Source organism: Lithobates pipiens, unplaced genomic scaffold, assembly GCF_037356315.1.
Source record: "Lithobates pipiens isolate NorthernLeopardFrog02 unplaced genomic scaffold, aLitPip1_a1.2 Scaffold_19, whole genome shotgun sequence".
NCBI lineage: Eukaryota > Metazoa > Chordata > Amphibia > Anura > Ranidae > Lithobates > Lithobates pipiens.
This window is the reverse complement of record NW_027507764.1, coordinates 241,583,076-241,607,908: the sequence shown is the minus strand read 5'-3', so window position 1 is coordinate 241,607,908 and position 24,833 is coordinate 241,583,076. Positions and strand designations below refer to the sequence as shown.

At 44.9% G+C, this 24,833-nt stretch overlaps 1 protein-coding gene across 1 annotated transcript in view; it reads left to right on the top strand.

Moving 5' to 3' along the window:
* The window catches only part of ACAA1 (acetyl-CoA acyltransferase 1), an 80,350-nt gene extending 59,733 nt beyond the window's left edge, over positions 1-20,617 (top strand). Inside the window, exons 11-12 of the mRNA XM_077491848.1 lie at positions 5,606-5,751; positions 19,642-20,617. Coding sequence (XP_077347974.1) covers positions 5,606-5,751; positions 19,642-19,717 — 222 coding nt within the window. The 3' untranslated portion in view covers positions 19,718-20,617. The remainder of the gene's footprint in view (positions 1-5,605; positions 5,752-19,641) is intronic.
* Positions 20,618-24,833: the final 4,216 nt, after the last annotated feature.

Below are 24,833 nucleotides of genomic sequence, written 5' to 3'. Positions count from 1 at the left end.
TGGCTATGAACTTCCTTATTCTAGTCCAGTCATACGTCATCACGTTCGAATCCGTCGGACTTTGGTGTGATTGTGTGTGGCCAAGTTCGTTCATTCGGAAAGTCCGTCAGAACTCTGTCAGAACTCTGTCAGAACTCTGTCAGAACTCTGTCAGAACTCTGTCAGAACTCTGTCAGAACTCTGTCAGAACTCTGTCAGAACTCTGTCAGAACTCTGTCAGAACTCTGTCAGAACTCTGTCAGAACTCTGTCAGAACTCTGTCAGAACTCTGTCAGAACTCTGTCAGAACTCTGTCAGAACTCTGTCAGAACTCTGTCAGAACTCTGTCAGAACTCTGTCAGAACTCTGTCAGAACTCTGTCAGAACTCTGTCAGAACTCTGTCAGAACTCTGTCAGAACTCTGTCAGAACTCTGTCAGAACTCTGTCAGAACTCTGTCAGAACTCCGTCGGACCTAAGTCTGGTCGTGTGTACACGGCATTAGGAGCCACGCCGCAGGCAAGGGCCCTCCTTTTCCGCAGTCGGGGAAGCCCATTACCAGTTTGTGGCTCTTCCCTTTGGCCTGGCATCAGCCCCCCCGAGTCTTTACCAAAGTACTGGCTGCAGTGTTGGCGTTGTTGAGACAACGCAAGATCACCATCATGGGTTACCTAGACGATCTCCTCCTGAGAGCTTCTTCCGCCTCAGAATTAGAGGAGGATGTGGCGATCACCTTGCAGACCCTGCAAGCGCTTGGGTGGCTGTTGAACCTAAAGAAGTCGGTGGTGGTACCGACTCAGTGTCTGGAGTACCTGGGATTACTATTGGACTCTAGGGAAGCGAGGATTTTTCTCCCCTCAGACAAATTGCTGACTCTCAGATCTGCGGTCAAACTACTGTTGAACCACAAGTGGTTATCACATCACACCACAGGCGGGCTATCTGAGTCGTCAGATGCTGGATCCAGGAGAATGGGCATTGCATCCGGAGATATTCAGGGGGCTGTGCCTGAAATGGGGCACACCAGATGTGGATCTATTAGCCTCCCGGCTCAATCAGAAGGTGCCGAGATTCGTGTCCAGGACAAGAGATCCGTGGGCAAATGCGTCAGTTGCGCTGGTGGCTCTGTGGGATCAGTACCAGCTGATCTACACCTTTCCTCCGCTGAAACTGTTGCTACGTCTGCTTCGCAGAGTGGAAACCGAGGGGATTCCAGTAATCCTGGTTGCCCTAGATTGACCTCAGTGGGCCTGGTACGCAGACGCTCCCTGGCGACTGCCGTTGAGAGAGGACCTCCTATCTCAAGGTCCAATCCTTCACCCTGCTTTACCATCGCTGGCTTTAATGGCCTGGCTATTGAAAGCCAGGTATTGAGGAACAGGGGTCTGTCAGACTCGGTGATTCCAACTATGCTGAGGGCGCGGAAATCTTCTTCCAGGAAGATATACCATTGTACTTGGAAGGCCTACATCTCCATGTGTGAGGACAAAGGGTGGCATCCGCGCTCCTTCTCTATATCCAGGATCCTGCTGTTTCTTCAGCAAGGTGTAGACCAGAGGTTGGCGTTGAGCACCATCAAGGGGCAGATTTCAGCTCTAGTTGTCTTTTTTTTCAAAGACCCCTGGCGTCTCACTAGTGAGTACCTTTTGTGCAGGGGGTGCGACATGTAGTCCCTCCGGTGCGTCCTCCGTTACCTCCGTGGGATTTGAACCTGGTGTTGTCAGCGCTTCAGAAGCCGCCGTTTGACAATATTAGGGAGATTCCTCTGCTGACCCTTTCACAGAAGGTGGTCTTTCTGGTGGCCATCACATCGGCCAGGAGGGTTTCGAAACTGGCGGCCTTGTCCTGCAAGTCGCCTTATCTGGTCATCCACAGGGATAAAGTGGTGTTGCGTCCGCAACCGTCCTTTCTACCTAAGGTGGTCTCGGCCTTTCATATCAATGAGGACATTGTGTTGCCATCATTGTGTCCTAAGCCGAAGCACCCCAAGGAGGTGGCCCTTCACGCTCTGGATGTGGTTAGGGCTCTGAAGGTGTACTTGTCTGCCACAGCTTCCTTTCGGAAGTCAGACTCACTGTTTGTTTCGGTGGCTGGTCCTAAGAGGGGCGTGTCGGTCTCCTCGGCCACCATTTCCAGGTGGATCAGACAGATTGTAGTCCAAGCCTACGCCTTGAAGGGGCAGGTGCCCCCCTTTCCATTCACGGGCCACTCTACAAGAGCACTCGGAACGTCTTGGGCCTTCCGACACCAAGCGTCTGTCGCTCAGGTGTGTAAGGCGGCAACCTGGTCGTCTGTCCATACATTTACCAAGTTCTACAAGGTAGACGTCAGTGCATCGGCTGATGCCTGTTTTGGCCGCAAAGTTTTGCAGGCGGCTGTGTAGTTGCAATTTGAATTTTTTCCTGGTTTTTCGATAAAAATGCAGTACTGTTTTGGTTAATGCACTGTTGCATTACTTACGCGATGTTGTGGTCTTGGGGATCACTCCTGTTGAGGATGCCCGGTTATATAGTGGTGTTTTTTTTATCACTTTTATTCCTATTTCAAGGAATGTAAACATCCCTTGTAATAGGAATATGGCATGACAGGTCCTCTTTACAGTGAAATATGGGGTCACTAAGACCCCACATCTCACCTCTAGGCTGGGAAGCCTGAAATAATAAAAAAAACAAAAAAAAAGATTCTGGCTTTGATCGTATTGGCGAGTCGGTAGAAGCACCGGAGGGCGGCGGGAGGGGGGGTGTCCCCTCCCACCTCCTGTAAGAAAGATCAAGCAGCGGAACAGCCGCTATGATCATTCTTGTGGTGTAGGGAATCGCCGGCTGAAAAAGCTGATATCTGAATGATGCCTGTAGCTATAGGCATTATTCAGATATCCCTGCACAAAGTCAAGGACGTCATATAACGGCCGGCGGGCGGGAAGTGGTTAAAATGCTTTTTTTTTTTAACACACAGTTGTCCATTTTATACAATATTTCTAAAACATGGCATGTACATACCAAAAATGACACCCCATAATAGATTCTCCTACTCCTCCTGAGTACGGCGATACCACATGTGGTATTTCCACAGCATGGCCACATACAGAGGCTGAGTATGGCCGAGCATGGCTGGGTATCACCGGGTATTGCAGGCTATCACCGAGTATGGCTGGGTATTGCAGGGTATCACCGAGTATGGCTGGGTATTGCAGGCTATTGCAGATTATTGCTGGGCATTGCAGAGTATTGGCAGGGAATTGCTGGGTATTGCAGAGTATTGGCAGGGCATTGCTGGGTTATTTGTCGGTGAGCAGCGCTGTGGGCACTGTAGATCCAGCCCACAGCACTGCTGACACCGATCTCTCCCCTCTCACTGTACCGATTGGTACAGAGAGGGGAGGGAGGAACGGGCGTCATAACATGACACCGGTTTGTTTACAAGTGATCGCTCCGTCATTTGACGGAGCAATCACGTGGTTAACGGCACGGATGCTCTTGAGTGCGCGCCCCATGGGGCGCACGAGAGCGGAATTCTGGGAGGATGTCATATGACGGCCTCGCAGAGTTAAGCAATCTCCCTGTAGCCGTCATTCGGCTATGGGCCGGTTGTTAAGTGGTTAAATCTGGCTCCTAGTACTGAGTGAGATTTGTTCAGTCATGTTGTAATTTTTTTTCAAGTGCCCTTATTTAGCTGCAGGCAGCAGGGTGAATTTATTAAGTCGATATAAACCCCTAGTAAAAAGGCTTGATTTAAATCCACTCAATTTAAATCACAATTTTTAACCACTTAAGCCCCCGGACCAATTTGCAGCCAAATTACTAAGCCCCTTTTTGCGATTCGGCACTGCGTCGCTTTAACTGACAATTGCGTGGTCGTGCGACGTGACTCCCAAATAAAATTGGCGTCCTTTTTTTCCCACAAATAGAGCTTTCTTTAGGTGGTATTTGATCACCTCTGCGTTTTTTAATTTTTTTGCGCTTGCTCCCGACCCACGTCTGGGCACTTAAAAAGCAACGTACAGGTACGTTCTTGTGCCCAGCCTTGCCATTCTGCCGACGTATATGTGCAGGAGGCGGTCCTTAAGTGGTTAAAGAGCATCTGTCATCTCATGCACCCAAACAAGAGGGAAAGGTTTGGGACTTTAGATGAGGCATATGACAGATCATTGGGTAAAAATGTATAAACGTATTTATTGTCAAAGGAGTAAACCTAGCACATAATAGTATACAAGCAAAATTTGATATACCGTATTTATTGGTGTTTAACACACACCCTTTCCCCCTAAAAATAGAGGGCAAATCACGGGTGCATGTTATAGGCCAATAGTGTACCTCAGAGGGACAAACGCCGCTGGAATTCACTGAGCCGCCATCTCCTGTTCCTCAGCTCTCACGTCACATACACAGTCCCTCCTCCTGTCAGCATTGGACCAGTGTTCTGTCTATCACAGGAGCTGGTCTAATGCCGATGGCAGAGGCAGGAGTGTGTGTGTGTGTGTGTGTGTGTGTGTGTGTGTGTGTGTGTGTGTGTGTGTGTGTGACAGCTGAGTAAACAGGAGATGACAGCTCAGTGATTTCCTGCACTGATGAGAGATGGGTAGGCTGCAGATGGGCACTAATCGGGCTGCGTTGATGGGTACTGACCCTTATTTTACTTCAAAGTTGTTTATTTAAAAAATGTTTTTTTTACTGAAACTTTACTCTTAAAATGAAGGTACGTTTTATACGCCAATTAATACGGTATGTCCCAAACATGAAAACATCATATATAAACACACCTACATGGTAAAACAGCACATGCCAGTTGCCCCATACCTCAGCTCCCGGGACAGACTACTCTATGGGCTCCTTGTTTGATAATGCTGCATGGTTTTTGCTTTTCAGGCCCATGTAAGCTATCAGGATTTGATATCCCTCCCTTTTTTTATGATGTATACATATTTACCGCTTTCTGAGTCAAATTATTAGATTTATTGGTACTTATGTCTTTTTCAGATATGTTGATGCATTCGACCCTGAAGAGTGGTTTGTACCCACAAAATGCATCGGTTATTTCCGGGATGTAGTCATGACTCTATTATATAATTTATTTTTTATACTCTCACAGTTTGACCTGTTACCACCTATTATTTTATCATATGGAGCCCTGTATACCGGCAACTGGCATGTGCTGTTTTACCTTTTACGTGTTTTATATATGACATGTTTTTATGTTTGGGACATGTATGAAATTTTGCATGACTGCAATTATGCACTCCGTTTACTCCTTTGAAAATAAATAAGTTTATACGTTTTCACCCAATGATCTGTCATATGCCTCATCTAAATTCCCAAACTTTTCCCTCTTGTTGCTGATTTAGGAATGGTGACATATTCTTTGTGTGTCTCATTTAAAGTCCCACCCATTCTTTCCTCCCAATCAGCCTAATGGTTTCCAGTTGACTCTGCATCTCACAATGCAGTCCTGCCAACCAACTGAAATGCACTGTGGGATGTAAGAGGGCTGTGCTTGTTCTGCTTTCCAGGGCTTCTCTGTTTGACTGATGTGACATAGGATTGTATGAGCTTGCTGTATTTAGCATTCCATCACACACAAAAAGAATAGTTTTCCTTTAAAACACAGTTTATTTTCTTTTGTGTATGCAGGCGGTGTACTGCGTGGAGAAGCTGGGCATTCCCTTGGAGAAAGTTAACCCCAATGGGGGAGCCATAGCCCTTGGGCATCCTCTGGGCTGCACTGGAGCTCGACAGACAGTCACTTTACTGAATGAGCTCAAGAGAACGAGGAAAAGGTATGACATTTTCTAGTACTGGGTTTCTGTGCACAGCTGAAAGCTCAGATTTTGGTTGTACCACCCACTGTTTTCTTATACTTTTTGGGTCTTTGAAGACAAGTTGTCTGCAACTGATTTCTTAGGCTGGCCATAGACGGTTCAAATCTCGGCCGGTCCTTAGGAGCTAAAAATATGCATGCAAGCTAGGAAGAGAACCTCTGAGGAAATTGAGGATGGAAAATAATCTGGGGGTTCTTGCAGCTTACAGACTCAGCAATGGCATGCAATGCCAAGCAGCAGCAAGTAAGTTTAGCGGACTATTATCTTAGTTACATAGTAGGTGAGGTCAAAAAAAGACACCCAAGAAGTCCATCAAGTCCAACCTATGTGTATGATTATATAAGGTTGAAAAGGTCTGCTCTGCCCCTCCAGCACTCGCTGCAGCGCCGGGCTGCAGAAGAGGCGGGAGCGGCTGGCTCTGGCTCTCAGCTGTGTGCTGAGAGGTTGAGCCAGCTGCTGTTTAGGCATCTGAGAGGATCCTGAGAATATGGTCGGAATCCTTTCAGAGCCCCGGAGCGTCTCTGTGACATCAGTGGACAGCATACTTTAGCCCGCTGTTTGCTAATGTGCACTCCTGTGACCCACAAGAGAAGTGTGACCAGAAAGACTTTGGCCATACTTCTCTTTTAAAATGTTCAGTTTGAGACCTTATTGTTTAGTAGATGCACAGGGGGAGATTTACTAAAGCAGGGGCACTCAAAATCTGGTGCAGCTGTGCATGGTAGCCGATCATCTTTTAAATTCAGCTTGTTCAGTTAAGCTTTGGCAATAAAACTTGGAAGCTGAATGGTTTGTATGCAGGACTGCAGCAGATGTTGCATGCTCCAGTTTTAGTAAATAACCCCCACTGTGTCAAGTTGAACAGTGCTTCCAGGGAGAAAGGTAAGATAATCTGGGAGACAAGATCTGAACCATTCTAATTGGTTCCTGATCATCAGTGGCAAATTGTCAGCCCAGATTGAGAGGTAGTCCAGGAGCGTAGGCTGCTGGCTCTCAAATGGCAGGGCATTTTTAAAGGTGTTACCAGCATTGGGCACTGTCTGTGTGCTTTTTAATTTATAGTACAAAACTAAATTGTGCTTTATTTTAGTCTATGAAGAATTTAAAACTTAATATGCAGAAGTTCTTGGAGCTGGGACACGTAGCAGGTTTTTCCTATGGAATTAGCACAAAAATTTAAAGCTGAACTCAGTGATAAACGTATTGGTATCCTTTTGTGTATTTCTTTCAGATCTGTAAAACTTTCACTGTTCAGGAGCTTCCAGTAATATACTTCAGCTCTCCCTCCTTGTACAGGGGGACTGATTTTGCATCTACCCCTCCTGTAATTTCTGAAGGCAGTCTAGTGGGCGGGCCTGCTGCATTCTTTGTATAGGCTATGGGTAGCACAGTGATGGTGTAACAACAATTTTTACAGAGAAGCATCTGGGTTTGTAAAGAAAATTTCTGCATACATAGTAGACTTACAGTGCTCAGCATAAATGAGTACACCCATTTTGAAAAGTAAGATTTTAATCAATATCTCAATGAACACAAGAACAATTTCCCAAATTTTTGACAAAACTGAGTTTTATAGAACATTTGTTTAGCTCATTACATGAAAGTAAGGTTAATAATTAAAAAATAATTATTAATTAATAAAATAATTAATAGTTAAAACAAAATCTTGTAATCTAATTTTATTCAAATTAGTTAATCCAAAAATGAATACACCCCGCATCAAAAAATAGGATTTTTAATACAGCTTACCTGTAAAATCCTTTTCTTGGAGTACATCACGGGACACAGAGCAGCCATAGTAATTACTATGTGGGTTATACGCCACCCATAGGTGAATGGACACTGGCACACCCCCTACTATATAACCCCTCCCATACCGGAAGTACATCAGTCTTGTTGTAAAACAATGTATATCCCAGCAAGAGGGGAGGGACCCCTGTGTCCAGTGATGTACTCAAAGAAAACGATTTTACAGGTAAGCTGTATTAAAAATCCTATTTTATTTATTGTTCATCATGGGACACAGAGCAGCCATAGTAATTACTATGTGGGATGTCCCAAAGCAATGCCTTTGAGGGGAGGGAGACACACATCAAAGCAGACTGCCATCAGATTTGAGGACCTATACTTCTGCTTGCAGCACACTGCAGCCAAAAACGCATCCTCCTGCTGCCTTACATCCATCTGGTAAAATTGAGTAAATGTGTGTACTGAAGACCAAGTTGCGGTCTTGAAAACCTAAGCCATAGAGGCCTGGTGATGCACCACCCATGAAGCACTCACTCCCGTGGTAGAGTGCGCTCTAATTTGAAAAGGTGGAATCCTTCTTTTCAATTCATAAGCCTGAATTATAACCTGATGAATCCACTGGGAAATTGTTGATTTTTGACACTGCCTGCCCTTTTCTGGGCTCATCTGGCAGCACAATAGATCCTGACCGCTCTCATCATGTCAAGAGAATACAACAAAAACAAAGGCAAGGAGACATCTTGGTTCAAGTGAAAACTGGACACTACCTTGGGCAAAAAGGTTGGATGAGTACGCAACACCACCTTATCCATATGAATAATTAAGTATGGCTCCTTACAGGAAAAAGCTGCCAATTCTGACACTCTCCTTGCCAAAGTTACTGCAACTAAGAAAATCAACTTCCTTGTCAAAAGGATCAAGGGAATATGGCACAAAGGCTCAAAGGGTTGTCTTTGCATGACCGATAAAACTAGATTCAAATCCCATGGGCGCAATAGCCGCCTTACTGGCCAAGTTATGCGTTACCCCTTGTATAAAGGCCCAAATTAAAGAATGTGAAGCAAGAGGTCTTTGAAAAAACACTGCCAAGGCCAAGATCTGACCCTTGATGGTACTCAAGGCTAGCTTAATTTCTACTGCCAACCTTATGATCTCCGCATACCAGGCTCTTCTGGGCCATGCCGGGGCTTCCAGGATCACCGGCTTCCCATCCTGCACAAAAGCCGCAGTAGAAGCTGAATGGGGGGGGGGGGGGGACAGATAAATCTGTGAAAACTGATCCCAAGGGGTCACTAGCGCGTCTGTCACAACTGTGAGTGGATCCCTTTCCATCTTCTTGTTGAACCTGGACACCAATAGATCTATGTCCGGGGTACCCCACCTTCGGCATATTGCTGAAAAAACCTTGGGATGCAGGGACCATTCCCCCGGGGACAACTGTTGGCAGCTCAAGAAGTCCACCTGCCAATTCTCCACCCCCTGGAATGAAGACTGCTGACGGGGAAAAAAGAGGAAATAAGAGTGGTGCGCTTATTCAATAACGTGATATGAATTAATATACTTAAATACAATATAATACAAATAAATAAATGTGAATAAAAGTCCAACTAAAGCCAAATGGTAGGAGTCAGTTCATATAAAGATAAAAATCTCATACAGGTAACTTGATAGAGGAAAATACAGACAACACATTAATCCAAACATCGACTGTTATAATATTGTACTAAGTAAAAGAAGCTGCTTACATCAAGTAAGAATATTTGGTGCCATTTTACACAAGATGTGCCATTTCTTGGAGCGAGCTGTTTCCTCTACATATAGAGTTTCCCAAGATGTTTTGATATTAAGATATGGACGTAGTTCTTTGTCTTTGCTTGGGACCAGGGCTGGTGTAAGGATATTTGACACCCTAGGCGAAACCCAATTTTGCCCCCCCTTCGCTCCACCCCTGACTCCGCCCCTTTGCCCTGCCCATGTATACCCCACCTTTTTACTGAATCGCCTATCAAATGCAGCCTCACCCGTGCCCATCAATGAATGTTGGCTTGCTTGCTTCCATTCATTCAGGAGTCGGGACACAGACACAGTCCTCCACTGTCGCTGCACCTCTGACACTATGTGTGAACAGAGTGCGGGTTGCCCTCTGATGCTGAGACTTAGTTGCTTTCTGCAGAGAGAAGAGAGTAGGAACACCAGTGGCCGGGCGCCCTAGGCAGCAGTGCGCCTTAGGCAGCTGCCTAGTTTGCCTAGTAGTAGCACTGGCCTTGCTTGGGACCTGGATGTCTTTACAGATCCAACAGCAGGATTTCTTATCAGATGAGCCTTGTTTTACCTTTGGGTCATTTTTGGAGGTGAGGGGCCATTTCATAAATATAACAGTCAATGTTTGGATTAATGTGTTGTCTGTTTTTTCTTCTATAAAGTTATACCCCTATGAGATTTTTATCTTTATGTGAACTGACTCCTACCATTGGGCTTTAGTTGGATTTTTACTCACATTTATTTGTATGTTTTGGATACTTTTGCTCTTTCTTTAAATATATTAATTCATGTCACATTATTGAATAAGCGCACCACTCTTATTTCCTCTTTTTACATTTGATTGTACAGTGTACTTTTGGTACACTACCAAGTGGTTGCTGCTAATTCACGGTCACTATACATGTATTATATATTTTTCTGAGCTTATTTTGATTATATTCACTGTAGGTTGATGGTTTATATTTTCTTTAATTACGCATAGTAGCGTGCAAGTTTATTCCTTTATAACACTGTGCTGACAGGAAAGGCTCATGCTTCTCTGCCCATGTCAGAATATGGTCCACCTCCCTTTGGGCAGCCTGACTGGTACCCCCTTGGTGGTTGATGTAAGCTACAGCTGTGACATTGTCTGGTTTGTATATTAGAGCCAGACGCACCACCCAAATCTCTAGACTGTTGATGGGCAAGGCTTTTTCAGTCTCTAACCACTTCCCCTGGACAGTGGCCTCCTCCAGAACCGATCCCCAGCTCAAGAGGCTGGCATTTGTTGTTACTATCTTCCGGGTTACCAGCATGAAGGATTTCCCCTTCTGCAAATTTCTCGTTATGAACCACCAATTGAGACTCTGGCGTACCTCGGGACAGATACAATGGGTAGTCCAAAGCTTGGACCCTCTTGTTCCAATCAGATAGAATACTGTTTTCAACAGTCTCAAATGAAATTGGGCATAGGGAATAATTTTGAACTAAGCCAACATCTTCCCTAGCAACCTCATACAAAGGAGAATGGAGGTATTCTTTTTTCCCTTGACCACACGGACCAGATCTCTTATAGCCCTGACCTTCGTCTGAGGCAAAAAGATTATTTTTTGGGTTGCTTATGACCAGACCCAAGTATTCTAGCCTCCTTATTGGCTGTAAGGCTGACTTCTCTTGGTTGAGAATCCAACCCAGGTGCTCCAAATGTCTGACCGTGCTGGACACACTGCAGTTCAGCTGTGTAACCAACTGATCTATAAGCAGCAGGTTGTCTAGGTATGCCATTACTGTTATACCCTGGACCCTTAATCTTTCCAATACCAGGGCAAAAATCTTTGTGAACACCCGGGGGCTGGTGGCTAGCCCGAAGGGCAAAGCCACAAACTGAAAATGATGCTGTTCTACCTCGAGCGGGGTAGATTGGCAAATGCAGACATGCATCTTTGTTGTCTATTGATGCTAGAAATTTTCCTCCTCTCAGAGAGGATGCGACTGACCGGATTGACTCCATGTGAAAAGAGCTGATGGTTAGGAATTGATTGAGATCTTTGAGATCTAGAATGGGTCTGAAATCTCCATTCGGTTCTGGCACTGTGAAGAGATTTGAATAAAATCCCATACCCTGCTCCTCTGTTGGAACTTCTGTGATCATACCTTGCAATGTCAGTCAGTCTAGTGCCTGGAACAAAGACCTTCTTTTTAATAGGTCTCTGGGAACATATGATCTTAGAAACCAAAATGGTGGAAACTCCCAAAACTCTAGCTTGTAGCCTAGAGATACTGTGGAAATGACCCATCTGTCCTGGATCTCTTTCCGCCAAGCTCCTGAAAACTGCAGAAGCCACCCCCCACTCAAGCGAGTGGGGTTGTCCCTTCATAAGGAGGCCTTAGGACTCTGCTTTGTATGCTTCTGCCCCCAGGGCTTCTTTTGGCCTTGTGCTTGACCTTGAGGCTTAACTCTTGAACTCTGGTGGAGGCCGTCGAAACTGCCTGGAGGCTTCAGCGCCTGGTGCTAAAGAAAAATGTTTAAATGAAGGACGCTTACTCCTTCTTTTAACCGGTAAAATGGCTCTTACCACGTGAATTTTTTTGGATGAACTTATCCAGGTCATCTCCGAACAACCGTTCCCCATGAAAAGGAAAACTTGCCAACAGCTTTTTGCACAGAAACTCAGCTGACCAATGCTTCAACCAGAGAATTCTGCGCATATGCACAGTTAAGAGGGCAAAGCATGATACCTGTTGAATAAAATCTTTAAGGGCGTCTACTGCAAAACATAAGGCCCTTGGCAGTTCCGCTAACTTGCGGGCTGCTTCCCCTTGAGCAGGCGTACCTTTTAATGACTTGCTTGAGTTGGTCTTTTAAGGATTGACAAACCCCTATCGTGCTACTGCAGGCTGTACTGCTGATCCAACTATAGAAAGAGGCTTTAAGTAGAGATTCCAGCTTCTTGTTGGCTGGATCTTTGAAAACCTGGACATTGTCTACTGTACAAGTTAGGCTCCTATTTACAGAGGAAATAGCAGCATCCACTGCTGGCAAACTTCCTTTTTCTAGTACATTTTTCCTCCATTTGATAAAGAAAAAAATCTCACAGGAGGGAGAAAATGCCTATCTGGGTGGTCCCAGTCTGCACATATTAGTTGCTCCAGCAGTGGGTGTAAAGGGAAAGCATGTGGGCCCTGTGAAGGCCTCAAAGAACCCAAAGAAGAAAAGGGGGCCTCAGCCACTTCCGCTGGGGGCAATTTGTATGCGGAAAGGACCAATTCCATAAGGGATTGGACCAGCAGCTTTTGGGATTGCGAGTTTGAGAAGGTCTCCTCTGAGATTGAACCCTCAGAAGAGGAGTCATCTGCCTGTCCCTCTTCCCAGTCGCCCAATGGCACCTCAATGTCATCTGCCCATTCCTGTTCCAAAACTGGAAGGTCAGGAGGTGGAGAAGGGGACCTTTTTGCATTTTTTTCCCAGACTGGGAGGCAGACCTGATCATGTTGGCTATTTTTCCCTCCAGCCCAGCTAATGCTGAAGCCAAATCGTCCTTGGTGACGCATGCAGAGGCTGAAACATTGGATGTAGCCACTATGCCTGATACCCTCAATGGCTCAGACTGGCCAGTTGCACCTGGCCTTTCAGGGAAGGTTAGTACCGTGGAAGCACGATTAGGATCCTCAGATCCTGACAGCGGCGCTCTTGCGCTCCTCCCTGCTGTATTTCCACCTTTCTTTCTGGAAGACCTAGTCCTAAGGACAAAATGCAGAGGTACTCACAATATGCATCCAGCAAAAAAAAAAAAATGCCGTTATCACTGCTCAGCCTAATGGCCCGTAGACGTGCCTTTTAAATGCCTGTATCCACACCTATACAGCGCTTGCATGCCCCAGTATACTGTGTCCCTCCATCAGCCACTTGACTCATCACAGAGTCACAAACTTTATGGGCCGCTCCTGCGCCATGCTGCGTGCATGCCGGCTGCACCTAAGCCCCGCCCCCTATGTCCTGCGGCAGCCCGTACAGCTGACCTTGTTGCATGGATAAGGCGGTACCGTATATGGGGATAGCCCAGGGGGCTGAGTACTGTGGGGATGTTGGAGAAGGACGTTTTCCACCCATGTTCGCCATGCTATTGCGCGCATGTGCAGCGGATTAGCACTCCGGCACACGCACGTGTGGGATCCGATGGCGCAGTGCACACCTGTGTGCAATGGCACATGTGTGCGCACAGTGGCTCGCGAGTGTGTGCAATGGCACATGGGTGTGCGCCGTGGTGCACACGCTATGGCATGGCTATTTCAGACGGCTCTGGCATCCACACGGGTTGCTGGCTTGTTGTCAGCTTTCCGTTTGTGCCTGTTTCTTGCTGCTATGCCTGATTGGCTGTTTTGACCCTGAGTGTCCCTGACTACGTTGCTCTTCTCCTCGATCTGACCCTTGGCTTGTTTAAATGGACCTCTCCTGATCTGCCTTTACGGATTTGACCCTTGGCCTGCCTTACGGACTCTCTCTTGCTTGATTACACGGATTTGACCCTTGGCCTGCCTTACGGACTTTCTTGCCTGATTACATGGATTTGACCCCTGGCCTGCTTCACGGGCTTGCTACCCATCTTGTGCCTGATCTCTTGCTACTTCCTATATTGTCTACTACTCTGCACGGGACCCTCAGCCAGTTCCGGAACTTCAGTAACCCTCCGCTCAGTTCCTCAAACCTCTTCAGGAACTTACACCTGCTGGTGGCCAGTGCTTCTGCGTGCCACCCACTCCCTGTACCACCTCCGGGTGACGGGGTGCGCGTAGTTGCAAGGGATAACCACTCTCGGCCTCAGTAAGTACTTGTTGTGACAGGGAAGATGCCAGCTGCACCCCCCCCCCCCCATTCAGAGCCAGCCTCTGGGGGAGTGCTGCGTGCCTATGGGTAGAAGATGTGAGGTCCCAGTGAACTGGCAACCAGGATGAGGGGTTATACGGTCTCCAAAGAAGTGCTGTACACATAAAAAAAACAAGCATGGCAAGCAGGTTTGTTACAATACACCATCTAGTGGAGAAAAACAGGCAAGGCATTCGCTACTCAGAAGAAATCCTTTGAAGGGAACCAAATGTATTCCTTTCCCAGGTAAACTTGCCATTCCTACCACAGGGTTTACTGGATAAAACGCAGCCAGACCCAATCTTCACCCATCTCGGTAAACTCTGTCATAAAGACCTTCAGAGACTGGGTCCCCCTTAATGTGGGGTCCACTCCTATGGACCTGTATAGCACGCTGCAGGAAAGCACCTTGGTTAGAACACTGCACATGGTTCCATTACGCAGGGTCCAGCTCCGTAAGGCTGCATTACAGACAAAACCTTGAGGAATATTCTTTCCTTTCCATGAGGCTCTGGTACCATACATTTCTGACTGACAGCTTTTTCAAATGTATCCGATTGAAGTCCATGATTCCTAATAGAATCCTCCAGGACTTCCAAGTATGCTCCAAGAGCACATGTGATCAATGACCATCACCTTGAAGACATTAGCGAAAAAACTGACGTACTTCCTGTATGGGAGGGGCTATATAGAGGGGGACTTCCTGTCTTTGGGTGTGCCAGTGTCCATTCACCTATAGGTGGCGTATAACCCACATATTACTATGGCTGCTCTGTGTCCTGTGATGTACGATTAAGAAATGCATCTAGTATTTTTTATGACCTCCATGACTTGTAAGGAGAGCACCAAGTCTTCTAGGCATGGAATAAACAAGTTGGTGACATATTGCAACACCTGTCTTTTTCTATTCTTAAAGAACGGCCTCTTTTAGAGCCTGAATGCTGGATGGAGAGTGATGCTCAACTTGTCTCTTCAGAATTCCCCATAGGTGTTCGATTGGGTTCAGGCGACAAACTTGGCCACTGAATCACATTTACTCTGTTATTCAGAAATGTAACAGTGGCCTTACATGTGTGTTTGGGATCTTTGTCATGTTGGTAAAGTGCACGATGACCAAGGGCAATGAGTGATGGCAACATCTTCTCTTTCAATATAGAGCAGTACATCAGGGAATTAATCTGTGAATTCATGATACTATCAATAAAATAGAGCTCCCCAATGCCAGCAGTACTCATGCAGCCCCACAGAAGGACACTGCCACCACCATGTTTCACTGTAGGCAACATGCATTTATTTTCTTACATCAGGAGACACAGAGCCAAAGTAATAACTATGTGGGTTATATCGGCATATCAGGTGCTGGACACTGGCATGCCCCTTAAGGCATGAACTTCCCCCATTTAACCCCTCCCATTACTGGGAGTCCTCAGTTTTTTTTCGGCAGTGTCTAAGGTGTTGGGCGCATGTAAGGATGTGTGTACTGAGCTCCACGGGCAGTAACCCTTTGAGAGCCAGCCATCCTGATCGGATCCATTCTGATGTCTCCGTCATGGACTAAATGAACGGTACCCGGGCCTCATCATCCGAAGACACAAGGTTTTGCTTGCGAATGCTTTTAAAGCTGGGCCCTGGGATCCAGTACTTTTTGGTAGTAAGGCCAATAAGAGTTTACTGGCAGGGTCTTCTCGCAGGTCCAGAATTGCAGGATTACTTGAGTGTACCCCTGTTCCTGAAGGTTTCCTTTCAAGGTCTCGGAGCCTACCATGAACGGCGAAGATTGTTTTTTTGTTTTTTTTTTATCTCTGACAAACCCTGCTGCGAGGAAAGGTAGGGGAGATAATCTCTCCTTCCATGTATTGTGTTGTCATGTCATGTCTATGTGTCACCACTGGAGGCTGTATTTAGCACTCACCATTCTGACTGGAAACAGCAGAAGCTTCCACTCTCCTCTTCGTTCAAGCAAGCTCAGGCCCTCAAGTATGAAGGGGGGGTCTGATTACTTCCTGGGCCCCCAGATTAGCGATTTGGATCTAATTGAATGCCAGCCAGCTGCCTCTTTTTCTTTAAAAGAAAAAAAAAAGGAAAAGATTTTTTTTGGGCAAGTTGCGGCAGCATGCAGAACGGAGGATTTACCCCCCGCGCGTGCCGCCGCCCACCATGATGCCGGTGTTCACGCGGGAGATTCGCTTCCCTGTTTGAAACAGGAAGGGGGTGTTTTCTCACAGGGGCATGGCTAAATGGCGTCAGGCGCCGGCCACACGTGTAGGAAGTAGTTTAGAGCTCTGCAAGAGAAGCTGCTGCCTGGTGGTGGAGGGTCAGAGCAGAGTGGTTGCTGGTCAGGTTTGGTGACACAGGCATTTCCCTTTTGACAACATTGTACAGTATAACTAGGATTAATAGCAGTTATTGTACTGTACTATAGCCTTGCAAGTGAAACATTATTTTTCTGGTACTGCCTCTGCTTTGTACTGTAAGCTATGAGTGACAAAGGGACCAGGAACTCCTCTAAGGGTTCTAAGGAGTTAATGGTATACAACAAACTAAAAACCCTTCCAAAAGAATGCCTTCCTCCCTGAGCGGTAAAATGAAAAATATGGGCAGTCAGATGAAGCCGTCAAGGGTAGAACACTTCTGTCCCTGTGTATTTCATACAAACAGGTTTTTCTTCTACCATTTAAAAGATTGTTGCTATGATGTCTCTCCATAGTAGGACTAAACATAGCAGATTCCCATCTAGTCCTCTGGGCCCTGTTACATCGTTATATAGTTGGCCATGTTGAAAAAAGACACAAGTCCATCCAGTTCAACCTTAAAAACAATAAATAAATAAAATAAAAAACAATCCAATATACCCAATTTTATGCCCATAGTTGATCCAGAGGAAGGCAAAACAAAAAATCCCAGCAGAGCATGCTCCAGTTTGCTACAGCAGGTGAAAAAAATTCCTTCCTGATCCCCCCAAGAGGCAATCAGATTTTCCCTGGATCAACTTTACCTATAAATGTTAGTACCCAGTTATATTATGTACATTCAGGAAAGTATCCAGGCCTTTCTTGAAGCAATCTACTGAGCAGGCCATAACCACTTCTGGCGGGAGTCTATTCCACATTTTCACAGCTCTTACTGTGAAGAAACCTTTCTGTATTTGAAGATGAAATCTCTTTTCCTCTAGACGTAAAGAGTGCCCCCGTGTCCTCTGGGTTGACCGTACAGAGAATAACTCCACACCAAGTTCACTATATGGACCCCTTATATATTTGAACATGTTGATCATATCCCCCCTTAATCTCCTCTTATCAAGAGTGAATAAATTCAGTTCCTCTAATCTTTCCTCATAGCTGAGCTCCTCCATGCCTCTTTTTAGTTTGGTTGCCCTTTTGTTAAGGTGCAGGAGGCTGGGGATCAGATAGATCTTCCCAAATATTGGAAGATGCTTATTTTTCCTCTTCAGAGGATCCTAACAGGGAGGGAGTAGCCACACAAGTCAGGTGTTTGTCTACCCCCTTACTTAACCCCTTTGTTGCCTGCCACAGGCTCTTGAGGTATCTACCTCTATTAGGGTTCATTTGAACCTCCCCCACCTGGGGATGTTTTTTCCTATTCGTGCATAGCTTATGTATTCTGATTAGGGACATTTCTATGAAAGAAATGGGGGGTTCCAGCTATTAAAATGGTTGTAAACCCTTACAAACCACTTTGACCTACAGGTAAGCCTAGATTAAGGCTTACCTGTAGGTCCAAGAAATATCTCCTAAACCTATACGGTTTAGGAGATAGTTACCCGAAGACAGCCACTGCGGTCTAAGACGCATGCGCTGTAGACAGCGACGTGCAAGCGCACTGGACAGACCGCAGATCGCGGTGATATGCTGGAGTGTTGGCTCCCGTGCTCACGCGCGGGAGTGACGTCATCGCGGCTCAGGCGAATCACAGCGCCGGAGCAGCAAGACCCGGAAGCCGCTCCGGGATACATGGCAGCGGCGAAGAGGAAGACGGAGGACCACTTCGGGGGCTTCGTTCTCAGGTAAGTTATTCATAATGAGCTAGTATGCTTCCCAGTTGTCTCATTTTTCAGCATGGGCTCTGGCAAATTCTAGCCTGACTTTTCTGTGCATGGGCTTCGAGAGGCTTCTTGCATGCATGCCATTCCTCTGCAGTGTACGCAGTATTGTGTCACAAGAAACAATCACCTTAGTTTGGCTTTCTACTTATTTAGATGACTGCAGTGAACTTGCATGGGGATTTTTTTTAACCCTTCTCATCAGAAGACCTACCTGTAGAGGTGTTAACTTCCGTGGACATCTTTGTGAGATGGTTCCAGTTCCATCTTTGTTCAATTTTGTATCGATTTTGCTGCAGTATTCTGATTTGATAAGTAAAGCTTTGCTGATCTTCTTGTAACCTTTAAAGCGGGAGTCCACCGGGACTCCGCGTTTTTTTTTTTTTTTTTAAAAAGCCAGCAGCTACAAATACTGCAGCTGCTGACTTTTAAATAGTGACACTTACCTGTCCAGCGCGCCCGCGATGTCGGCACCCGAAGCCGATCGCTCGCTCGTGCCGCCGCCATCTTGGGTATGGGAATCAGGAAATTGAGCCTTTCGGCTTCATTTCCCGGTTCCCTACTGCGCATGCGCGAGCCACGCGGCGCAATCCGGACGGTCCCTGCTGCCTCTGGGAGCTGTGTGTTTCCCAGCAGGCAGCGGGGCACTTGCTGAAGGGGGCGGGCGCTTGCGGAAAGGGGCGTAACGTACACCCCTTTCCGCAGAGAGCTAGCCCGGAAGTGGGTGCAGTTACCTGGATTATCCAGGTAACTGCACCCCCCTCCCCCCTGAAAGGTGCCGATTGTGGCGCCGGAGGGGGGGGGGGGATTCCGATGAGCGGAGGTCCATTTTAGGGTGGACCTCCGCTTTAATTTTCTTGTATTGTCAGGCCTTGTGACATTTCTCTTTCATGTGATGCCATTGCTGACAGCATGAAATGGAAAAGAGGTTTTCCTTAAGTAATGCCCTTTTCTAATCATATGTCTGCTAGACAACTGTTTAATGAATAATTCAACTCACCATTAGTTGAATTTGTGTTAATTTGGATTGTTGTCTAAAACTTAGCTTTGCTCCTAAGACTCCTTATGGTGTATTCATTTTTGCAACATGGTCTTGAATTAATTTGTTAGGGAAAATAATTTGCACACACAAAAAAAGTAACAAATCTTGGTTGGAATCAATGGCCCACATTTGGGAGAGTATTTTGTAGTATAGTTGTCTCATGGAAAATGTTGATTTTTGAAAGGAAAGTAAAGGATTTCTGACAAATCTGTTGGGGTGTACCCATTTATGCTGGGCACTGTATATCCTTTGTGTTGGCTTTTAAGACTCCACTGTCTGTGAGTTTAGCGGTATCCATGTTAAGGACCAACCTTTTAAATTAGATATTTTGCTGTTTATGAATGTTCTTTTATCAAAATAACATGATTACAACATATGCTTCTTATTTTGCAGAGGCCTAGGGGTTGTGTCAATGTGTATAGGTACTGGAATGGGAGCAGCTGCTGTGTTTGAATATCCTGGAATTTAAATCGAGTTACCACCTGACTCCAAGCTGCCTATGCTCGAAACACAAAATGATGGTTAAATTGTCTTTTTTTTTTTGTTTTTTTTTTCTGTGCACTGTTTTTCTGTGATTTTTTAATTTTTTTTTCTAATACTAATAATTTCAGTGCTAGGATTGGCTAGCCAGCAAGAACACCATCTGTATGTTTTCCTTGTGCCTACCTGGTGTTCAGTATTCTTCAATAAAGAGATATGATGATATGTTTCCTGGCAACCAACCAAAAAGTAGTGCAAATGGTGTGAATATGTCTTTGGTAGAAAGTATTAGATTGTAAGTTGCCTTGGCTAAAAGTGCTTACTGAAAATTCCATTGAAAATGTATCCACTAAAAATGTGTGTTCATAGAATGTTTTCATATTTGGTCCATTAGGAGGTGCAGCTCTTAATTTTATGGGCACTAAATGCTGCACTCTGTAGAAAAGCATGTTGATCATTTCTAAACTCTGCATGCTTTCTCCAGGACTTAGTACATTTTGAAATATTTAATCCAATATTGTGGATCCCTTAACACCTTAAACACTGATATCTACATATTATGTTTACATGATGCAGCTTCACTTTAGACATTCATTACTTTGAATGAAATTACTTTGTAATTCTATACTTGTTGCAAAACAAAAAAATAATTATTTTAAAGATCTGGGACCTTTTTTTAACATATGTACATGTTTTTTGCAAAATAAGAAAATTGAATTTCTTAATGTAAATGCATTTTTAGGTAATGTGGGTAATGGGGATGTACATTAACTAGGAAATATGCAAGATTAAACCTGTTTCTTCTTTATAACCAATGAAAATGTAAGCCTTCTAATGAACTCTTTAAGAATAAACAAGTTTACAACAAAAGATAAGAAATATCATGTTACATTTTTGGTCTTGTATGTTTTTTTTACCTTCTAGAAATATGACAGCAGAGGTATTCGGACATTACATTTACCCAAAAATAATTAAACGTACAATAGATCCATAAGGAAACACATTTCTTCACAGTACACTTATTTGTAGACTTTTTATTCTTTATTTTACCAGTACTAGAATGTTATTGTAAAATACAATTCCTTGAAAAAGTTTGCATACCCCTTGAAATTTTCCACATTTTGTGATGCTACAACCAAAAATTCAATGTATTATATTGGGATTTTATGTGATAGACCAACACAAAGTGGCACATAACTGTGAAGTGGAGGGAAAATGATAAAAGGTTTTCTATTTTTTTTTTTTTTACAAATATCTGTAATGTGTGGTGTGCATTTGTATTCAGCCCCCTTTTACTCTATTACCCCTAACTAAAATCTAGTGGAACCAAATTGCCTTCAGAAGTCACCTAATTAGTAAATATAATCCACCTGGTATGTAATTTTATCTCGGTATTCTGTGAAGTCCTCAGATGTTAGCGAACGTTAGTGAACAAATGGCATCGTGAAGGCCAAGGAACATACCAGACAGGTCAGGGATAAAGTTGTGGAGAAGTTTTAAAGCAGGGTTAGGTTATGAAAAAATATCCCAAGCTTTGACCATCGCACGGAGCACTGTTTAATCCATAATGCAAAAATGGAAAGAGTATGGCACAACTGCCAACCTACCAAGACATGGCCATCCACCTAAACGGATAGGCCAGGCAAAGAGAGCATTAATCAGAGAAGCAGCCAAGAGGCCCATGGTAACTCTGGCGGAGCTGCAGAGATCCACAGCTCGGGTGGGAGAATCTTTCCACAGGACAACTATTAGTCATACATGCCACTGGTCTTTATGGAAGAGTGGCACAAAGAAAGCCATTGTTGAAAGAAAGCCAGAAGAAGTCCCAAATGCAGTTCGTGAGGAGCCATGTGGAAGAAGGTGTTCTGGTCATGAGACCAAAATTAGCATTTTGCTTTTAGGCCAAAAAGGTTATGTGTGGTGGAAGACTAACACTGCACATAACCCTGAACACACCATCCCCACTGTGAAACATGGTGGTGGCAGCATCATATTGGGGGGGATTTTTTTCTTCAGCAGAGACAGGGAAGCTGGTCAGAGTTGATAGAAAGATGGATGGAGCCAAATACAGGGCAATTTTAGAAGAAAATCTGTTTGAGTCTGCAAAAGACTGGGGCGGACTGGGGTTCACCTTCCAGCAGGACAATGATCTAATCATGCAGCCGGAGCTACAATAGAATGGTTTAGATCAAAGCATATTCATGTGTAATGTCGCATACACACAACCAGACTTTTTGACAGCAAAGGCCCGGCAGAACCAATCCGCCAGACAATTTGATCATGTGTGGGCTTCATCGGACCTTTGCTGTCTAAAAATCTGATGGACTTTCGATTTAAAACATGTTCCAAATCTTTCTGACGGACTTGAGTCCAGACGAAAAATTCCCTTTGTCTGTATGCTAGTCCGACGGACGAAAACCGTCAGAGCTTGAGCTGTTTTGCAAAGAAGAATGGGCAAAAATGTCACCCTCACTTTTTTCATTTTTTGGTTGTAACATGACAAAATGTGGTAAATGTCAAGGGGTATGAATACTTTTTTTAAGTGCAAATTGTGTGGTATATGCTGACTACATTGATATGAAATTTGTAGGCTAGCCATAGCAGATGTCTCCTCAAGAATGATGGGTAGGACAAATTATGCCCATGTGAACCACTCATAAAAATGATTGTGCTGAACTTTACAAAGGTCGGTGACTGTGGGTTTGTGGCACAGTACTTTAAAGTATGTTTTGTGGGTACATGAACTGTGGCATGTGTGGCATGTGTACAGTGAGAAGACTTAGGTTTTATTTACCTATGCACGTTTAAATCCTTCTTTCACGTCTACCCCAACGCAGGTGGTCAGACACTATAGCTGGCTACTGTGTGCTTCACCTATAGCGGCCCCTTTCCCTTAAGTTAAGCAGACCTACTGGTACTTGGTTGCCCCCAGGACTTAGGCACAATGCTATAGTGCCTGGCCACCACACCAGGGCAGATGCAAACTAAGCAAAGAGATACTTGCAGTTAGTAGACAGATACTGTAGTTATGACAGTCCAGGTAAAAAGGCAGGCTGATTTCAAGGAACAGTCCAATAATCAGTTTGAAAGAAATCCAAACTAGCAAAGCAGGGAAGACAGGCTTAATCAGGAAAAACGCTGGTATCGCTCACTATCACAAGCAAGGGACTGAGCGTTTGGCTTGCTTATAACAGGTGACTGACCACATCAATCACATTGCAGGTGGAGAAAAAGAGAGGGGCCGACAACACTAGTACCAACCCCAGGGACTTTTACCGGTATCAAATCCACAAAATCAATGCTTAAATATAAATTTTATTATTGTACATCTTCCATAGATAATAAACAAAACATGACTATATAACCATAAAAAATTATCATATAAGGTACAACGTGGACACACCACAGTGTTACCCAAATTTATACATAAAAACAAGAACCAAGCTGTGCTGCGATTTTCTACATGTTTTGCTGAAGTTCGAGCTTCTTCAGGAAATAAAGCAGCTAGTAATCATAGCAATTTGCCAGGATTTTACGAAATTTGTAGTGGATTCACAAGATATGATTTGTAAAGTTTAAGGTATCAAGTTAATAAAAGTGGCCAACAGCGACGACGCCTCACCGTATTGTGGTCTGAAAAGACAGGTTATAGTAGAATCAATGGGTAGCTTTTACTGATTTGCCATGCTGAGGAGTAACTATAGATGAAGTCAGAAAAAGTCAATTTAACCAAAAGGTATTTTGGGGCGTCTTAAGCTTCAACCAGTCAAATGTTCCAAATGGAACCGTGATTACAACGTTCCACTCCCGTCAATTGCCATGGACATTGACAGGGAAAATGCAGTAGCCAAAACCCGGATACAGGAGTGGGGAGCAGGTGCACTTAAGTGAGCCTGACATTACCCCCCCCCCCAAGAAGGGGCCCTTGGACCCTTAAAGACAAGGTGGACATCCAGCACAGGACCATCAGACTGGGCAGAGGTCAGTGGATCCGTGAGGTCACGTTGGTTAGCATGGGACATGTCACAGAAGTCAAACCAGATAGCTGAAACACAAGCAGAGTGCAGAGAGCCCTGGAAAAAAAGGTTGAAAGCCCCACCTGTCCAAATGAGGCAGTCTATCCAAAGGATGGGTTGAACCTCTTAGACAGGTTTGAATAGGTGTAGTAGAAGTAGGGTGAGGCCAGGTTAAAGAAAGTCCTGAATAAGAAAAAGCACGAGGCTCAATGGGCATAGGCTGGACTGGCATAACTGTAGCGACTATCTGAATCACATTGCCAGGTGTAGAGACTACCTGAATCGTAGCGGCTGTGGACACGTTAGCCTGACTGCATTGAAGGGTGTTTAGCGACAGGCAAAGGTAGGGGTAATCCGGGGGGCTTAAATTATGAGAATTTAGAGCAAGTTTCCAAACAGGGCTCAAGGCAATGGATACGTTTGGCTGTAGCAATTGGCTGTAGATGTGGCCTGTAGAGAATTGAATAGACTTGTCAGCGTCTTTTGCTATAACAGAGACATATAAAGGCACATAGCCATCCAAAGTCACACTTGGAAAAATTGTCATGATCAGGACCCAAACAAGACTGTAATAAAGGCACATGAATGGTACTGGCCACAAGTTATAAATGGGCAACTGATCAGCATTTTTAAGGCAGGTCTGGGACCAGGACCTAATCTCCTCTGCAGCCCAGTCTGTGTGTGCGTTATGAAGTTTGAGCCAAGGTTACCTTAAGAGAAGGGGATAAGCAGGAGATCAATTAGAAGCTGATTGCCTCCCTATGGAATTCCCCAATGGTCAGGGTAATGGGTACAATGCACAAGGTCACCAGGCCCATGGACAAGGGAGAGTTATCAACAGCTAAGACTGAGAAGGCTCTGTGCACCTTAGTCACCGGAATCTGTAGATTGTGTGCTAGTTCCCTATCAATGAAATTGTTAGCAGCACCAGAATCTATGAAAGCTGAGAGGTGATGAAAAAACTTGGCAGAACTAAGTTGTGCAGGAACAAATAGTTTATTTCTGAGGTAAACTGACACAATATAGTCTATAGAATCAGACCCCACCCACACCAGACCCTTGACGTTTCTCGGCTTATTAGAACAGCTA